The sequence below is a fragment of the Eretmochelys imbricata genome, chromosome 5 (assembly GCF_965152235.1).
Source record: "Eretmochelys imbricata isolate rEreImb1 chromosome 5, rEreImb1.hap1, whole genome shotgun sequence".
Lineage (NCBI taxonomy): Eukaryota > Metazoa > Chordata > Testudines > Cheloniidae > Eretmochelys > Eretmochelys imbricata.
This window is the reverse complement of record NC_135576.1, coordinates 25,739,311-25,758,114: the sequence shown is the minus strand read 5'-3', so window position 1 is coordinate 25,758,114 and position 18,804 is coordinate 25,739,311. Positions and strand designations below refer to the sequence as shown.

Here is an 18,804-nt window from a genome sequence, read left to right as displayed (position 1 = left end):
TCATGCTTATTAAGTGTTTTTATAATTTTTAATGATCATTACAATCATATCTCCTGGTATTGAAGTACAGTAAGACTTTCTGATCTGTAATTCACAAGATCACCTCTAGCAACTTATTAAAAGATAGGTAGGTTCCTGTACAACGCTTGCAACCTTCTAGCCCTCTGGTATAGTAGCTGATGTTTAATAAGTTGCATATTTTTGCTAAGCCACTTCATTCTTAAATTTCTTAACAATTCTTGGATGAATACTGTCCAGTATTACTGACAGTACAGTCTGTTTAATGTATCTATTTGTTACAGCACTTTTGTTGACACTTCAACCTCAGAGTCTCTCATCTGTATCTTCCTAACATTCTCTTTGGTGCTCAACCTCTTGAAGGATCACACCTCTAGGAAGGGTGGTCTATGAATCATGATTCTATAATCCTGTTGCATACAGGATCAATGAATGTATATTCACATTACCTGCAGATATGGCATCTGCAAATAAATCTCCTAATCTGTTAAACGTTTTTCAGAAAGGGCTACAACTCACTCATCCTAAAGGCTACCCTAATGGCAAAAAAGGTTAGGTGAAAATAATTGTAAGAAACACCAAAATCTGTGCACTAGACAGTGTCATATGTGAGTTGCCTTTTCTGTACTTCCAATAATATCTGATTAAGTAGCATCTTGATAGATTGATACCCAGAGAGGTATATGGCATTTTTTGTTTTTTTTTGTTTAAAGTTGGTCCTCATGAAATTGAGGAACAGATATAATGAACTAGATGCAGTTAGGTATAAGTAGACACCTAACTTTCTCTGTATACAGTATTTCACCTAAGGCATATCAACCAGGATGCACAACGCATCTCTTATTCGATCTTATACCTTTTTTGAACAAACATTGTGTCAGTTCTGCCATTTTGCAAAGAAATGCGGAAACCATGCCAATATCTACTGAGAATAAGGATAAGACCATCTGACTGATTTCTATTTATGACCTAGAACCCATCCCAATAGCCAATCTCCAGATTTGTAAAAAAATCAAACAAGAAAATGCATAGAAAACGCACCTACTTCTTCTATACATGAAGATTTAATGTTAATTGTTTGAACTACCTCCAATTTCCTTTATCTCTTCTCCTACTTACAACCCTGCAACTCTTTCCAGGTGTACTTTTCACCTAGAACTATCCTTTGCCCCAAATCACGTCTTTCAAAAATTTCCTCAAAATGCAATTATTTTGGACATCTTTTTACTATTAGTTCGCTATCACTGGCTGTCTCTCAGTGTATCTTATGTAGCCAAGGATATACTAGATAGTCCCAGAAATCTAACAATTTTCTTTTTCCTTTTTTTCATGATTCATACTAAAATCCTTAAAACCAGGAGCCCTTTATTTAATTTGCAAAATACTTTCTCCCCCAATTCATCTGTAAACATAATAGCTACATATAAAACACTATTTAATCTGCCATATCATGGTGTCTTTGGAATTACCCTGAAATACGGTTTAAATATTCATATAATCTTTTAGATTCTAGGTTATGTTAAAGAAATGATAGTGAAAATTTCAGCCTGAAAAATGAAAGTTTCAGAAATTTGTAAGCAACTGAATCATAGATTAGAAAGGGTCAAGCAACATTAACAGTAGTTTTTACAATAGCTCCTGCTAAAATAGTGTTTTTAATCCCCTTTAGGCATATGCTGGGTGTCATGCAAATATGCAGCCCATAAAATGACCTTCAGACAAAAGAATGGGTGACCGGAACATCTATTAACATATTTTTTTTCATAGAGCCTTTGCCCTGTCCTGCTATCTTTTCACATAGAGAATTTCTTATTGAAATCATAGTTAAAGTCACACAAACATCTTTAACACTGTGCTCATGCCAACCTCTCACGTTCCATGCAACACAGCCTTCAAATCTAGTCTGTAAGTAGCCTTAAATCAGCTTAAAACAACTTAGACTGAGTTTTTAGCAGCTCTCTGACATCTTCTATTTAGAAAACATTATGATATTAGCATAATTTGTATGTAGAGTGCAGTAAATATGTACTTCCACACACAGATTTTGTGACGGCTCCAAAATGTTATTTTTCAGCACTATTCTACCCTATGATTGTTCCAGGGTTTGGAGCATAGGAAATTTGTACATATAGTTATGTATCTAAGAGCACTTGTACCTTGGTTGATCTGTCCCCAATATGTACATTTTTGATTCCCAAATTGACCAAATATGTGATTTCTCTGTACTGCATGTGGCTTTAAATAAAATAGTAGTCATTTGAATTTTTAGATGCTGTTTCTTTTCAAAAGATGAGAGTGTGCAATAACTGCAAAATTAAAGGTATGGTAGTATTGTAAAAAGAAGTAACTGATAAATCAAACTTGGTACATTTGAACTTTCAGGTTTTGTTCTGTTGTAAGAAAATTAAAGTGATCTTTGACATTTTTTTCCCATAGTGATTTTTTTTTCAATCTTAACTCCAATTTAAGTGTTTGCCTGGGAATATGCTTGAAGCGTTTTTGAAAAGTTTGGAATTACTCAGTGAGAGGAGTCAGTGAGGAGCTTGTGAACTGTGCAGTTTCTTCAGCAGAACACTGGAACTGCACAGAGACTGCTCTATTGCTTCTGAATTCCGCGTGAGTGGAACTCAGTTCTTCATAGACCACTGCCATCTTCTTATGTGTCTCTGTCCCTTTTGCTTGCTTCCAGATGAACCCTTTGTGCCCTATGTGATGTGCTCATGCCTGCTCACCTAAAACCACACCTTGTTGGGTTCCTTACTATCGTAGCCTGATGTCTTGGTCCCATGTGAATTTTAAGCGCTCTATCTCAGGCACTTACAAAGTGTATATTTGGGTCATGTGCATCTTACATGGGGAAAATTATACCCCTCTTCTTGGGATACAGAGGCCCCTTGAGGAGCAGCTTCACCACACCAGGGAGGTAAAATTTGGGTACACCATGCTGAGGTACACATCACCTGTGTTCTACTCTTTTGTGGGGTGAGGCAGGAGAATCTTCTGCTGTGCACATGCTCTGGTCCTTCACCTGTTCCAGCCATTAGGCTCAATTAGCAGTCACAAAGCAGCACCGCTTTCACTCCCTGGACTGAGGAGTGGATTCCTTCCCTTTCCCCCATGGAGTGTCCCAATGCACAGCCAGATTAGTTAGGCTGAGCACTGTGAAAAGATTTTAGCTAGAGAATTCATTAGGGTCATGATCACCTCACAAAATATGCAGGAACTATTGCTGATCTTATGTACTCCCCACTCTCCTTTTAGCACCACTGGACCTCTCAGTTTTAATAGTGCTCCCCTGTGACCAGCTTCACAAGAGTTCTACTCAGAGCCTCTGTGTGACTTGAGCTTTTCCCTTGTGTAGCCACCAAACTCTACGGGAGTTCCTGTGTGGTTTCGGGGTTCTTCTGGAAAAAATCTGGACTCCTGTGGACTTTTGGAAACTGAGTGGTGGACAGCAGGAATCAGGAGAGACTATACAAGGAGGGAAGCATGGGGAATGGAACAGCCGTTGAGATTATGCCAGAGTTTTTGGTGAACATTTCAAAATCTGTAACACCTCCTGCAAACTTTCCAAAAGCCATCAGGACCTGCAGCACACCTTAGAAGTGTTACTGGTCATTTTGTCATATTCAATTCACTAGTGAACAACTTCCCAAATATGCCTTTCTCCATCTCAGAATAGGTCCTGTACCCTAGATCTTGCCAAGATCCACTGAAAAGCTCATTTAAAGTTTCTAGACAACTCATTTTGCAGACAAAAAAAAACTTCCAGGAGTTTTCAAAACTTTAGAATGACCTATTTTTTTCCACATCATATTTTTCAAAGATAGCTTGTTTGAAATCAGCTCCAATTTTATAAAAATATAATAGTAATAATTATCCCCCGGCCACAGACCATACATGCAGAATTTGATGCCAAAATTTTTTTACTTTAATTTGCTTTTATTTCAGCAGCTATGGAAGCCTTTTATCTGTACCCTAGCCATTGATTCTGTGCTTCCCCCTCAAAGAGAGTTGGCACTTTGCATTGCCTTCTCTCATGTTTCATGCTTTGCAATAGCATGTATACATCCATCCTTTTTAATCAGTTCTGTTCATTCTCTTCAATTTTCATTGCAGTAGCACCTGAAGTTAGAGGTAATAGATACACTTCCCCTTATCTTGTGAGGATCGTGATGCTGTTTCCCTGTACACTATGCTCTTGCTTATAGGTGAGTGCTAGGTAATGTCAGTTAAGTCAACAAAATATATGTGCACAAATCAGATAAATGTGTATCCACTTTGTATGAGCAAATATATATCTATGCATTCATAACAATTATTACACGAACTCAGAAGAACATTTGAAACTATGGTCCTGAAATTGTGGGCTAAGACCTATGATCCTACCAATTTAACCTCTACCAGAATCAGTCCTGCTTAGCAAATGAACTGGGAAGCGCCATATTAAACATGCTTTCTCACCTTGACAAAAAAGGCCTGCAGGAAAGTGTTGGTACACCAACATTCATACTTTCTTTTTTAACCTTTGATTTTACTATTAGTGAATTTAGTCCTTGTGAAAGCTGCTGTACTGACAGCCCTGGAAACTAAAGCCCTTGGTTTATTTATCTAATTGTTAGAGTCTGGGCTGTCAGCAATGAAAGCTTCCTCAAATGTGCCCTGCCTGCTACCCCTTGGTGATGTTTCAACCCTACCATGGCATAAAAACGCAGTTCAGTTTTCATGTTCATTCAAACCTTGGTCCTTTTACTGAGACAGCTAACAAGGTTGTCAATTCGTGCTAACTGTGATTACTTTTGTGATGTGGACTATTGTCCACTAGGAACTAAACCAAGCCCACCATCTGATTTTATGTAGATTGCCAAACAACTGATGGATGGTAACAAAATTTAGTCGTTACCAACCTGAGCCAGATTCAGAGTGACAATTTAGAGATGTCTATACTCTTAAGCCATCCAGTCCCTTATTAATATATATTTCTACCTCAGCATACCAGTAACAGGAGGTCTACTTATTTATAACCACTAAAGAGTGAAGTTGCTCCTTTATTGAGAGCCATAGATATGCCTCCCCTTTATTCATGCATATACTGTTAGTTTACATATCATTTTATAAACAGAGGCAAATTCTGCTCTCCATTGCACTCGTGTATCCAAAGTAACTCTTCTGAAGCTGCTGGAGTGAGAGGTACTCCAGATACACCAGTGTATGTGCAGTCATAATTTGTCACAGTGACCTTTTCTACACGGGGAATTTTCAGCAGTTCTAGCACCACTGCTGCTCCACCAGTGCTAGCAGCGGTGGATGCGCGAGTGAACATGAAAGCCTACACTAGCGTTCCCACCATTGGTAGTGCTGGAGGAGCTGCACCAGCGCGAGACCAGCCCTGGGAGAATTGCTAGTGCCTCCGTGTAGACTTAATCAGATTCCCTGCTGTGAGCAGATTACAGTCTAAGAATTAGATTGCTTTAGAATTAGATCATATTTTTTAACTTTAGATCCTGTAATGCACCTTTCTCAGTGGATAACCAGTTAAAAACACTTTATGTTTTATGTTACTGATACTAGTTAATTTTTTTGTTGACTGTGGCAAATTCTTACTTAGAAATCAAAACACTGTTAACCAATTACCACCCGTAAAATGGGAATTCTTACAAATAATCCTACAGACATGAGGACCTTTAAAAGCAACAATGATGTCTGATTCCTAAGGCAGCTTAGGAAATGAAGCAATCAAATCCATATAAGAAAGCATCATTACAGCAGTTTCTACAAAGTGTTAATGGGACTGCTCACCCAAGCATGATTTGGCCTCATTTGTAAACTCTAAGATTTGGCATTTGGGTGAGCGGGTTAATATGTTTAGGCTTGAAATTAATCTGATCACAATTTTTTTTTATTACAGAACCAAAATCTACTTGCTCCACAATAGAAGGAATTGTTTTATTCAGTGCAAAATTATATTGTTTAGATAGCGAAGTTTCAGTTAAGAAAAATAACAATTATGAATAACGATAAAATATTTCTATATAGAGCACTTTTTGGTGAAAATTCATTGTCTTCAGATAAAAAGTCTTTCCGTCAAACCAATCTTTTATGTAGCTAAAAATAGTTTAAAAGAATATTTTAAAATTTTGACACATTCTAAATCCAGCAATGCTCATTTTGCAGGCCAGACCCACTCCCATTGAAGTCAATGGAAGCTGAAAATTTTGGGCATGCTGTTTGATCTACTGAATTTCCACCATGTATAAAAAAATGTCTAATCAGGCACCATCCTGCAGTCCGTGAGCAGGCAGAACTCTCATTGTCTCCCAGATTGTATCTGAAAGATGCAAGTGTAAGAATAAGAGTTATTGAGAAAGCACGACTCTGGATTTAGGTTTGTGTTTTATTTTATATTCGCCAAGGGAAAGCACAAAAGTTTTAGACTCTGGGATCTGATCTCTGATATTTGGCTTGTCTGAGAAGTAAATGATCCTATAATTAATATTGGGGACTTCTCTCTCTCATTTCAACATGTTAATTGCATGGGTTAGTGGAAAGTTGTATTGTATTCTGTGGCATTGTATTGCAACTGCTTTTTGGCAGAAACAGATTTTGTTTGATTATTCATTCCTTTTGATTCTGTTATAGCAGGGTTGATTCTTAAATAGAGGAGTTAATAAAACAGCTGACTTAATGTCCTTCACCAAAATGATTCACCTCTTTGAATACTAGAATAACTAAAATTATACTTTCTCCAAAACTTCAACATACAACTTTCATAGCCAAAAATGCTGCAAGCCAGCAAGTTATTATCAGTGGAGAAGAATTTGGGATCTCTTTCAGAATGCTAATTGCTGAGGCCAAGTGACATTTTCTAAGGCTGTCAAATGCAATGGAGAAACAGAATATCCCTATTGATCAAATTACTCACCAACAATGACAGCAATGATGGTGAAGAGCACAAAGGCATTCCTCACTAGGTAACTTTTAACATCATCCTTAGTTATGCTCTGCACCTTCTTTTTTGCCAGTAATGTACGTTTCCGGACTCCTTGCTGAAAGCGCTCCATCCTATTTCCAGATCTTGGATCTTCTCCGTTACTTTTAGTCATTTATATTTTGAAAAGTGATTTCTTCTTTTATAATTTACTGCTGTTAAAATCTCCCCAGAAAGACAGAAGACCTTCTTCCTTGGGAAGTGCAGGAGGAAGCTAGAAGACAAGATATATCAAATGTCACAATAAGTTAAACTTCAGAGGAATAATCAATATCAGCACATGCAGGCAAATACTCATCATATAACAATCAGACTTGGATTATTTAGATTAATTAATTGATTGCAGTATGTGGTAAATAACTGCAACGTTGGGTGGAAACCTGAGTTTAAAGTACAGATTTTGTTCAGATCTGTATTTCTCGGTCTGCAGGGAATGGGCCTGATTCTTCTTTCACACTGGTATAAATGAGGAGTAACTTCACTGCAGTCAATGGAGTTACAATAATGTAAATGAATGTCACAAGAGAATCAGATGCTGAATATCTATAACTATTGATCAAGCCTCATTTTCATCTATTTAGCAGGCACACATTTATCTAAACAGAATCTGCCTATCCCACCTTCTAAATGAAACTTCTGATAAATAATATCTTTTTAAATCATAGTATTCAGAATACTATGTATTTCAGATGTTTTTAGATCATTTTAATGCTTTGTCCTGCATTGATTTCTCTCCTGTTATATGGCAAAACACAGCAGGAATAGTTTATCTCTTTACTTACTACTCAGGAGGTATGCCTTTGATAGTAACATTCATCTTTGAAGTGTGTAAGCTACTCTGACACATCTGTAAAACATCAGAAGATGTAACCCAGTTAGCTTGTTACTTCATGTTTGTTACAAGTTCACACTACAAGATAATGCTTTGCATTGCCTGGCAAAGCATTGATATGATTTGATAATTATCACACTACAGATTTGGCTTTAAGGTTTTTTTTAAAAGCTTTCATTAAAATAGTTGGGATATGTTCGCAAGATAATCTACTTTTTATTTCAAACACACTAATTTTTTTGACTGCTTGAAATTAATTTATTCTGTAATTAAATCTGCACAAAACTATTTTGCAAAGTGGGAATCTGCTTTTCCACAATGTTGGATAACACAGCTATGCCTGCTACCTACTCCAGTATTTCTCTGGTAGGGTCACAAATTTATGAATGGATATAGCTGGCTTCAGCACTGAAATCCATTTTCAATTATATAGATCATTTATATCTTTCTGCCTTGCTACATCTATTGCCTAATTAGCTTTGCAGAAAGCATTTAGAAAGTTCAAGTTTTAGAAGAGGGATGATTGAAGGGGCTATCATGTTATTTAAAAAGGTAAAAAAATGTTTTTGATGGGATTTGGTCTTGCTTTTGGAGTTAAATATATGTTTAAAACTAGTATGCTAATATACTATTGCCCCTCCATTTTAACACATTGTAATATGTTTTTTAAAGAAGATTGTCTACACACACGCACACACACACACACACATCTCCCATTCCCCCTTTCCTGTCTCACCTCTCTCCTTTTTTTTAACAAATGTATATTTTAAATTGGAAAAAGCTATAATAGGTAATTAGTCTTTTCTTAATTGGCTGCAGAGTGGGGAAAAAATTCTTAGGCTGAGCTAAATGTATTGTGTATGGTATTTTTGATCTTGGAGGTGTGACTGCTGTGTGTGTCTCTGAAAGAGTTTTCTTCAGAAAATTAGTTTGCAGTATTTTGTAACAAGCTTACAGATTCACCCAGCCCCCTTTTCCCTCCAGGATCATTTAACACAATATCATCCCAATCTACGCTTTATAAGTAATATTAAGATCAAGAAAGAAAAGTCAGTATACCCCCAAAGCATCATTATATCAAATGACCTAGAAAAGTATTTTACAAAGGAAGAGAATGAAAAGCGAAAAACACCAACAAAGTAAACAAACTCACCTTTTTAAATTCTGCAATGTTCCAAGCACAAAAGACAAGCAACAAGGTAAATTTCCCAGTAGGTACAATAGAGATGAAAAATTCAGTGAGCAAGAGAAGGAGAAGACTGACAATATGCATGTGCTCCGGATACACCAACTTACTATCACTGCAACTTAAGAAAAGGGGAGGAGTCTATTAATCCAACTCTGGAAAAAAATAAAAAACACAACTGAAGGGGGGAAAATAGCTGAGCTTCTGGAATATTGATTAGTCTTGGCACAGTAAAAACAGGGTTGCTTTCTTTGTTTTTCCCCTTTCGACCACTTTCACGCTTTGTCAGTTCAGCTTCATTAGAAATGCAAAATCAGGACTCAGGAAGAACTGAAGAATGACACACAACACAGAAGGCTGGAAGTCTTTGTGATTAGAGATTTGAAACCAGGAGTCAGTAAAAATTAAACATAATTATATAACATTATTCCACTACCTTTTCCAAAAAAATGGTGAAATATATGAGGATGACTAACATGAGGATGAAATATATGAGGATGACTACTTTAAAAAGTGTTTTGGTTTGGGGTTTCAAGGCGTTTTCGAATCCTTAATGACAGTTATTTAAGGAAGCATCTTTCTGAAAGGTGGGGAAACAGCTTTACATCTCTCAGGAGTAACTGGAACACTATCAAGAATAGATCAAAATATGATGAGATACAGTTCTTTGTAGTTTTCTTGTTACTCAAAAAGCAAGATGAGACTTGTCTGTAGTTCAGTAATTTAAACTCTTTTAGAGTCAACCCAGTTCAGAAAAGATTGTCTCAACAGCACAGTGTGACTAATAAAGGGAAAAGCACAAAAAATCCAGCTTTTCCTAAAAAATAAGTGGCTCTTTTTGCATTTAAAAGCTTGCACCATTGGAAGAAAAGCAGCATCTTTTACCTTTTCAGAATATGAATTTTGATTTTAAATGCTGGTTGAGTCACTGACAGATGCCGGATGATAAATCATGTTGTTTAAATACTAGAGGCTTACCTTTTAGCATATCTTTCATCAAATTCCTGAGCTGTGACTCCCGATTGAGATTATAGATGAAAAGTTTTAAGTATACTATGTACTAGATGCTAATATTATTATTACTATTTCGGAGGACAGGACTTTCAGTTAATAAGCTTTCTGTAAAAAGAAAAAATATAAAATGTCACAACCGTCATACAAACTAGACATAATAAGGATAAATGTGGAGAATAAATTTGATAGGATTAGAATTATTTGCCAAAAATCACACCAATGTTTCTGCTTTCTTATTTAGGGAGTAAGTCTATATTCACCATATGTACTGTGCCTGATTTCAGCTGTATTCTAAATAAAATGAGGAGTATCTAAAAAGATCTCTGTCAAAACCAGGCAGAGTCAATGGATAATTACTGTCTACTCTGCTTAACAATGTTGCTTTTAGACACAAAGAATATTGGATTAAAGAACAACATTTGTAGTTAATTTAGGTCCAAATGCTGAGTAAAGCCTGAAGAATCTGGTACTTAGATATTTAATGCTGAGTAAAGAAAACAAACATCAAAATTGAACTCATTTTTAACTGCCAATAAATTGGATGAATGCATATGTCAGGGCTCCTTCCCCACTCTGAACTCTGGGGTACAGATGTGGGGACCCGCATGTAAGACCCCCTAAGCTTATTTTTACCGGCTTAGGTTAAAAACTTTCCCAAGGCACAAACTCCACCTTGTCCTTGAACAGTATGCTGCCACCACCAAGTGATTTAGACAAAGAATCAGGGAAAGGACCACTTGGAGTCTTATTCCCCCAAAATATTCCCCCAAGCCCTACACCCCCTTTCCTGGGGAAGTTTTGAGAATAATATCCTCACCAATTGGTACAGGTGAACACAGACCCATCCTTGGATTTTAAGAACAATGAAAAATCAATCAGGTTCTTAAAAGAAGAATTTATTTAAAAAAAGATAAAAGAATCCCCTCTGTAAAATCAGGATGGAAGATAACTTTACAGGGTAACAAAAAGATTCTAAACACATAGGATTTCCCCTCCAGGCAAAACTTTAAAGTTACAAAAACAGGGATAAACCTCCCTCTTAGCACAGGGACAATTCACAAGTTAAAACAAAAGATACTTTAACGCATTTTCTTGCTATTACTTACTATTTCTGTAATATTAGATGTATCATTTCAGTGGGAGCTGGATTACTTGCTTGGTCTCTCCCTTTGTCTCCAGGGAGAACACACACAGAGCACCAAAACAAAGCCTCCCCCCCACCATCACAGATTTGAAAGTATCTTCTTTCCCCATTGATCCTTCTGGTCAGGTGCCAACTAAGTTATCTGAGCTTCTTAACCCTTTACAGGTAAGGAGGGATTTTATGCTACCCTTAGCTGTATATTTATGACATGCCCCTCAAATCACAGACGGTGCTGGACAGTCTGCTGCACACTGGCTGTGATTTCTTTCTGGAGCTCTAGGAGAAAACAGAATTAATAAGACACATGCACCTCTAGATACACTACTGATTATAGAAAACCTAACAGTATTTTCCACATTTCAAGGATGATTTTAACCAGTTGATTCTGGGAAACTTTCACAGGAGATTGCATCAGCCACTTCGTTAGAAGCTCCTGAAATGTGTTATATTTCAAAATCAAAATCTTGGAGAGCTAAACTCCATCGAAGAAGTTTTTTGTTATTGTCCTTGACGGTATGAAGCCACTTCAGTGCAGCATGGTCGGTTTGCAGGTGGAAACGCCGTGCCCAAATGTATGGGCGTAGCTTTTCCAAAGCGTACACAATGGCATAACATTCCTTTTTGCTGATTGACCAGTGGCTTTTCCTCTCAGACAGTTTTTTACTGAGAAACACGACAGGATGGAATTCTTGATCCGGTCCTTCCTGCATTAAAACTGCTCCCACACCACGCTCGCACGCATCTGTGGTTACTAGGAACAGTTTGTCAAAGTCTGGGGCCCTTAGCACAGTGTCAGACATGAGTGTCACTTTAAGCTGGTTGAAGGCCTTCTGACACTCTTCAGTCCACTGAACAGCATTTGGCTGTTTCTTTTTGGTTAGGTCTGTCAGTGGGGCGGCAATTTGGCTGTAGTACTGTACAAATCGCCTGTAATATCTGGCCAAGCCTAAGAAGGATTGGACCTGTTTCTTTGACTTTGGGACAGGGCACTTTTGGATAGCAGTCACCTTGGCCTGTAGAGGGTTGATAGTTCCTTGACCCACCTGGTGTCCAAGGTAAGTCACTCTGTTTAGGCCTATTTGACACTTTTTAGCCTTAACAGTTAGCCCTACCTCCCTTATGCGCTCAAAGACTTTTTGCAGATGCTCCAGGTGTTCTGCCCATGAATCAGAAAATATGGCCACATCATCAAGGTAGGTGACTGCAGATTCTCCCAATCCTGCTAGGAGACCATCTACAAGTTTTTGGAAGGTGGCGGATGCATTCCGCAGCCCGAAAGGGAGCACATTAAATTCATACAGCCCTACATGGGTGATGAAGGCTGACCTTTCCTTGGTGGGTTCATCTAGCGGTACCTGCCAGTACCCCCTTGGTTGAGTCTAAGGTAGAGATGAACTGGGCACATCCCAGTTTTTCCAATAGTTCATCTGTGCATGGCATTGGATAGTTGTCTGGGCAAGTTACAGCATTTAGCTTACGGTGGTCCACGAAAAAGCGTATCTCCCCATCTGGTTTAGGAACTAGAACCACTGGAGATGCCCATGCACTGTTAGAGGGGTGGATTACACCCATCTGTAGCATGTCCTGGATCTCCTGTTCTATAGCAGTTTTGGCTTGAGGAGATACCCAGTAAGGTTGAGCTCTAATTGGGTGAGCATTACTTGTGTCAATGGAGTGGTATGCCCGTTCGGTCCGTCCTGGGGTGGCTGAGAACATCGGCGCAAAGCTAGGGCACAGCTCCTTGATCTGCTGTCGCTGCATTTTATGGGCCTGGAGCGCCTTCAAGACCATGACCTGGTCCCCTACTTTGAAGGAACACTCTCTGGCATGTTTATCATACCAGGCCTTTTGCTCTTCCTGAGCATCTTTTAGGTTTTCTCTAGCAAGGGCTAAAGAGGTTTGGAGGGTGTTTTGTAGGTTGTTTACAAAATTCAGAATGTTAGTTCCTGGAGAAGGTGTAAACCCCTCCCATTGCTGCTTCACCAACTGTAATGGCCCCTTAACCTCGTGGCCATACACAAGTTCAAATGGTGAAAACCCTAAACTGGGATGTGGTACAGCCCTGTAGGCAAAAAGCAACTGCTGCAACACTAGGTCCCAATCAGTGGAGTGCTCATTTACAAATTTATGTATCATAGCCCCCAAAGTTCCATTAAACTTCTCCACCAGGCCATTTGTTTGATGGTGGTAAGGGATGGCAACCAAGTGATTCACTCCATGAGCTTCCCAAAGGCTTTTCATGGTCCCTGCCAGGAAATTAGTTCCAGAATCTGTTAGGATGTCGGAGGGCCAACCTACTCTGGCAAAAATATCTGTTAATGCCTGGCACACACTTTTAGCCCTGGTATTGCTTAGAGCTACTGCTTCCGGCCATCGGGTGGCAAAATCCATGAAAGTCCGTATGTACTGCTTTCCTCTGGGTGCCTTTTTTGGAAAGGACCCAGAATATCCACAGCTACTCACTGAAAGGGAACCTCAATTATGGCGAGTGGCTGGAGATGGGCTTTGACCTGGTCTTGGGGTTTTCCCACTCTTTGGTACACCTCACAAGACCGGACATAGGTAGAAAAGTCTTTGCCCATTCCCTCCCAGTGGAATGACCTCCCCAAATGGTCCTTGGTCCTGTTCACCCCAGCATGGCCACTAGGATGATCGTGGGCTAAGATCAAGAGCTTTACCTGGTACTTAGTTGGAACTACCAACTGTCTTTGAGGATGCCAGTCTTCCTGGTGTCCACCAGAAAGAGTTTCCTTGTATAAAAGTCCTCTTTCTACAACAAACCTGGATCGATTAGAAGAGCTGAGAGGCAGTGGGTTGCTCTGTGCTGCCGTCCAAGCTCTCTGGAGGCTTTCATCTGCTTCCTGTTCGGTCTGGAACTGTTCCCTTGATGCTGGAGACATCAGTTCCTCATTGAATTGTGGACTTGGGCTTGGTCCCTCAGGAAGCGATGCAGGTGATGGGGCTGTTTCCGTTGACTGTGAACCACTCTCCGCTGTTGCACTATGTTGTGGTTCAGGCTCCTGCTGAGCCTCTTGCGTAGGTTTAGCTGCTGCTGGCAGGGCAGGCTCAGTGGTGCCCTCTGGTGTTAGAGTTGTAGACGGGGTTGCAAGCGCTGGATTCAGTGCTGGCAATGGTTCTGGTGCTGGTTGCTCCACCAGTTCTGGTTCTGGGACTGGCTCTGCCTGGGTCTCTGCGACTGGAACCACTACAGCTGTCGTAGACATTGGCATGGTGTCCGGTTCCACCACCTCAGTCTGGGTCTTTGGTAACACCGACTGGGCCCTTGTAGAAGGCGCAGGAATGGAGCTAGGTGTGAAGGTTTGCTTAGCCTGGCTGCAAGTGACCATTCCCACCCCCTTGGCTAGCTTCACATGGTTGGCCAAGTCTTCCCCCAGCAGCATGGGAATGGGATAATCATCATAGACTGCAAAAGTCCACATTCCTGACCAGCCCTTGTACTGGACAAGCAACTTGGCTGTAGGCAAGTCAAAATAGTTTGACTTGAAGGGTTGAATCGTCACTTGGACCTCTGGGTTGATTAAGCTGGGATCCACTAAGGATTGGTGGATAGCCAACACTTGTGCTCCAGTGTCCCTCCATGCGATAACTTTCTTCCCGCCCACACTCACAGTTTCCGTTCGCTCTGAGGGTATGTGGGAGGCATCTGGGCCTGAGGACCTTTGGTGTGACTCTGGTGTAATGAACTGCAGTTTGTTGGGGTTCTTGCAGCAGTTGGCCTTCACATGCCCCAGCTCATTACATTTAAAACATCGCCAAGCTGACTGGTCACTGGGGCGAGGTGGGTTGCTGGAGATGGGTGTGGTGGGAGGATAAGGTGTTTGGGGTTTTCCTTGGGATGTAGGTGGGGCCTTGGGCTGCCCCCGGTGGTAGGGTGTTGTCTCAGGTTGCCTCTTCTGATATCCGCTCCAACTGCTACTAGTTTTTTTCTTTTCCTCCACCTCCACCCATTTGGTTCCAATCTCCCCCATCTTGATTACAATTTTGGGCTTCCCATCTAGGATGTATCTTTCTATTTCCTCAGGAACACCCTCTAAGAACGGCTCCATTTGCATTAGGAAAGGCAGATCTTCCAGAGATTTAACGCTTGCTCCTGATATCCAGGCATCCCAATTTTTCACAATGTGGTAGGCGTGTCCAGTTTCCACTTTAGGGCTCTGAACCGCGGACGGGAATGCTCAGGTGTTAGCCCCATTCTGATTCTGGCTTTTTTTTTAAGAGTTCATAACTATTCATGTGTTCCTTAGGCATTTCAGCCGCCACCTCTGCTAAGGGTCCACTGAGCTGCGGCCTCAGCTCCACTATATATATATATATATATATATATATATATATATATGTATATGGTCTGTAGAGATGCTGTACCCAAGGCAGGCCCTTTCGAAATTTTCTAAGAAGGCCTCTGTATCATTGCCTACCTTGTAGGTGGGGAACTTTCTGGGTTGGGAAGCGGTACCTGGAGAAGGATTGCTAGGATTGTCTGGTATATTCTGCTTAGCCTTTGCCATCTCTAACTCCAGTTCATGCTTCCTCTCTCTTTCTTTATCCTCCAGGGCTCTCTTGTGGACAGCTTCTTCTGCCTCCACCCTGGCTTTTTCTGCCTCCATCTCCAAGCGCCTTAAGGCCATCTGTCTATCATGTTCTTTTTGTCTCTCTTCAGCTTCGAATCTGGCTAATTCTAATTTCTTTTGGACATCACTGTCAGTCATTCTAGCCTTTCTGTGTTTTTAATAAAAAGAACAGGAGTACTTGTGGCACCTTAGTGACTAACAAATTTATTAGAGCATAAGCTTTCGTGGGCTACAGCCCACTTCATCGGATGCATAGAATGGAACATATAGTAAGATATATATTTATATATATACACATACAGATAAGTTGGAAGTTACCATACAAACTGTGAGAGGCTAATGAGCTATTATCAGCAGGAGAAAAAAACTTTTGTAGTGATAATCAAGATGGCCCATTTAGACAGTTGACAAGAAGGTGTGAGGATACTTAACTTAAGGAAATAGAGTCAATATGTGTAATGACCCAGCCACTCCCAGTCTCTATTCAAACCCAAGTTAATGGTATCTAGTTTGCATATTAATTCAAGCTCAGCAGTTTCTCCTTGGAGTCTGTTTTTGAAGCTTTTCCGTTGCAAAATTGCCACCCTTAAATCTTTGACTGAGTGGCAGAGAGGTTGAAGTGTTCTCCTACCGGTTTTTGAATGTTATGATTCCTGATGTCAGATTTGTGTCCATTTATTCTTTTGCGTAGAGACTGTCCAATGTGATATATGCCATCATGTGCCAGCAATGCCCCTCTGCCATGTACATTGGCCAGTATATACTGGTGATTTGCAAGTATATCTTCATTTAACTACTTGTAGATATTATGAGAATATAGTATTTTCTTGTGAAAGGAAATGAATTTAGTATTGAAACCTAATGAGAAAATGGACATTGAGCTGTCTCAAAGTTTAGCATTTTAAATTCAACCTATGGTTCCAGTAGTGTTAGAGTTTTTATTGTTTCTGGGAAAAGGTACTTAAAACATGATAATATTAGACTGAAGTTAATCAACAAAGAGAATATAAGAAAGAGAAGGCAGTGTGTCTTGTGGCTAGAATAGGGGAATGTGAATTAAGAGACCTGTAATCTATACCTATCTATGCCTATCTATGCCTCACTGTATGATCTTTACCAAATTACATTAACTTCTTTATGCCTCAATTTCTCTACCTCTAAAACAGAGATAATACGTATTTCTTTGTCTATGTAGGGTTTTACTGGTGCCCATCACTGAAGTATCTGAGTACCTTTGTGAAGCACTTTGATGATTCCCTTGAGGAATTCCACCATGATTTCAACAATTTCCATCCCACCACCAACCTCAGCCTGGTCCAGTCCACACAAGAGATCCACTTCCTGGACACTACAGTGCTAATAAACAATGGTCACATAAACACCACCCTATACCGGAAACCTACTGACCGCTATTCCTACCTGCATGCCTCCAGCTTTCACCCTGACCACACCACACGATCCATCGTCTACAGCCAAGCTCTGCGATACAACCGCATTTGCTCCAACCCCTCAGACAGAGACAAACACCTACAAGATCTCTGTCAAGCTTTCTTACAACTACAATACCCACCTGCGGAAGTGAAGAAACAGATTGATAGAGCCAGAAGAGTTCCCAGAAGTTACCTACTACAGGACAGGCCTAACAAAGAAAATAACAGAACGCCACTAGCCGTCACCTTCAGCCCCCAACTAAAACCCCTCCAACGCATTATTAAGGATCTACAACCTATCCTAAAGGATGACCCAACACTCTCACAAATCTTGGGAGACAGGCCAGTCCTTGCCTACAGACAGCCCCACAACCTGAAGCAAATACTCACCAACAACCACATACCACACAACAGAACCACTAACCCAGGAACTTATCCTTGCAACAAAGCCCGTTGCCAATTGTGCCCACATATCTATTCAGGGGACACCATCACAGGGCCTAATAACATCAGCCACACTATCAGAGGCTCGTTCACCTGCACATCCACCAATGTGATTTATGCCATCATGTGCCAGCAATGCCCCTCTGCCATGTACATTGGTCAAACTGGACAGTCTCTACGTAAAAGAATAAATGGACACAAATCAGATGTCAAGAATTATAACATTCATAAACCAGTCGGAGAACACTTCAATCTCTCTGGTCACGCAATCACAGACATGAAGGTCGCTATCTTAAAACAAAAAAACTTCAAATCCAGACTCCAGCGAGAAACTGCTGAATTGAAATTCATTTGCAAATTGGATACTATTAATTTAGGCTTAAATAGAGACTGGGAGTGGCTAAGTCATTATGCAAGGTAGCCTATTTCCTCTTGTTTTTTCCTACCCTCCCCCCCCCAGATGTTCTGGTTTAACTTGGATTTAAACTTGGAGAGTGGTCAGTTTTTGATGAGCTATTACCAGCAGGAGAGTGAGTTTGTGTGTGTATGGGGGTGGGTTTTTGGAGGGGGGTGAGGGAGTGAGAGAACCTGGATTTGTGCAGGAAATGGCCTAACTTCATTATCATGCACATTGTGTAAAGAGTTGTCACTTTGGATGGGCTATCACCAGCAGGAGAGTGAATTTGTGTGGGGGGGTGGAGGGTGAGAAAACCTGGATTTGTGCTGGAAATGGCCTAACCTGAAGATTACTTTAGATAAGCTATTACCAGCAGGACAGTGGGGTGGGAGGAGGTATTGTTTCATATTCTCTGTGTATATATAAAGTCTGCTGCAGTTTCCATGGTATGCATCTGATGAAGTGAGCTGTAGCTCAAATAAATTGGTTAGTCTCTAAGGTGCCACAAGTACTCCTTTACTTTGATGATAGGTTCTATATAAATGTAAAGTATTGTTATTATATCTCTATAGATACATCAAACTATTAAACAGCAACCAAGCCAATCCAGCTGTAAAAAATGTAAGAGGTGGAAATTAAGTAATACATAATAAACTTCAATATGACCATTTTTTTGGATGATGATAATAATAATCATATATGTAACACAGATGAGTGCATTGATCCCAGCTAAAATACGCATTTTAACCATTTAAAGTGAAC

General features: G+C 40.0%; 1 protein-coding gene across 4 annotated transcripts in view; it reads right to left on the bottom strand.

Moving 5' to 3' along the window:
• The window catches only part of SLC1A3 (solute carrier family 1 member 3), an 88,944-nt gene extending 81,823 nt beyond the window's left edge, over nucleotides 1–7,121 (bottom strand). For all 4 annotated transcript variants that reach the window (XM_077816248.1, XM_077816249.1, XM_077816251.1 and 1 more), the window contains exon 1: nucleotides 6,941–7,121. In XM_077816248.1, the coding sequence (XP_077672374.1) occupies nucleotides 6,941–7,121 (181 nt within the window). The remainder of the gene's footprint in view (nucleotides 1–6,940) is intronic.
• Nucleotides 7,122–18,804: the final 11,683 nt, after the last annotated feature.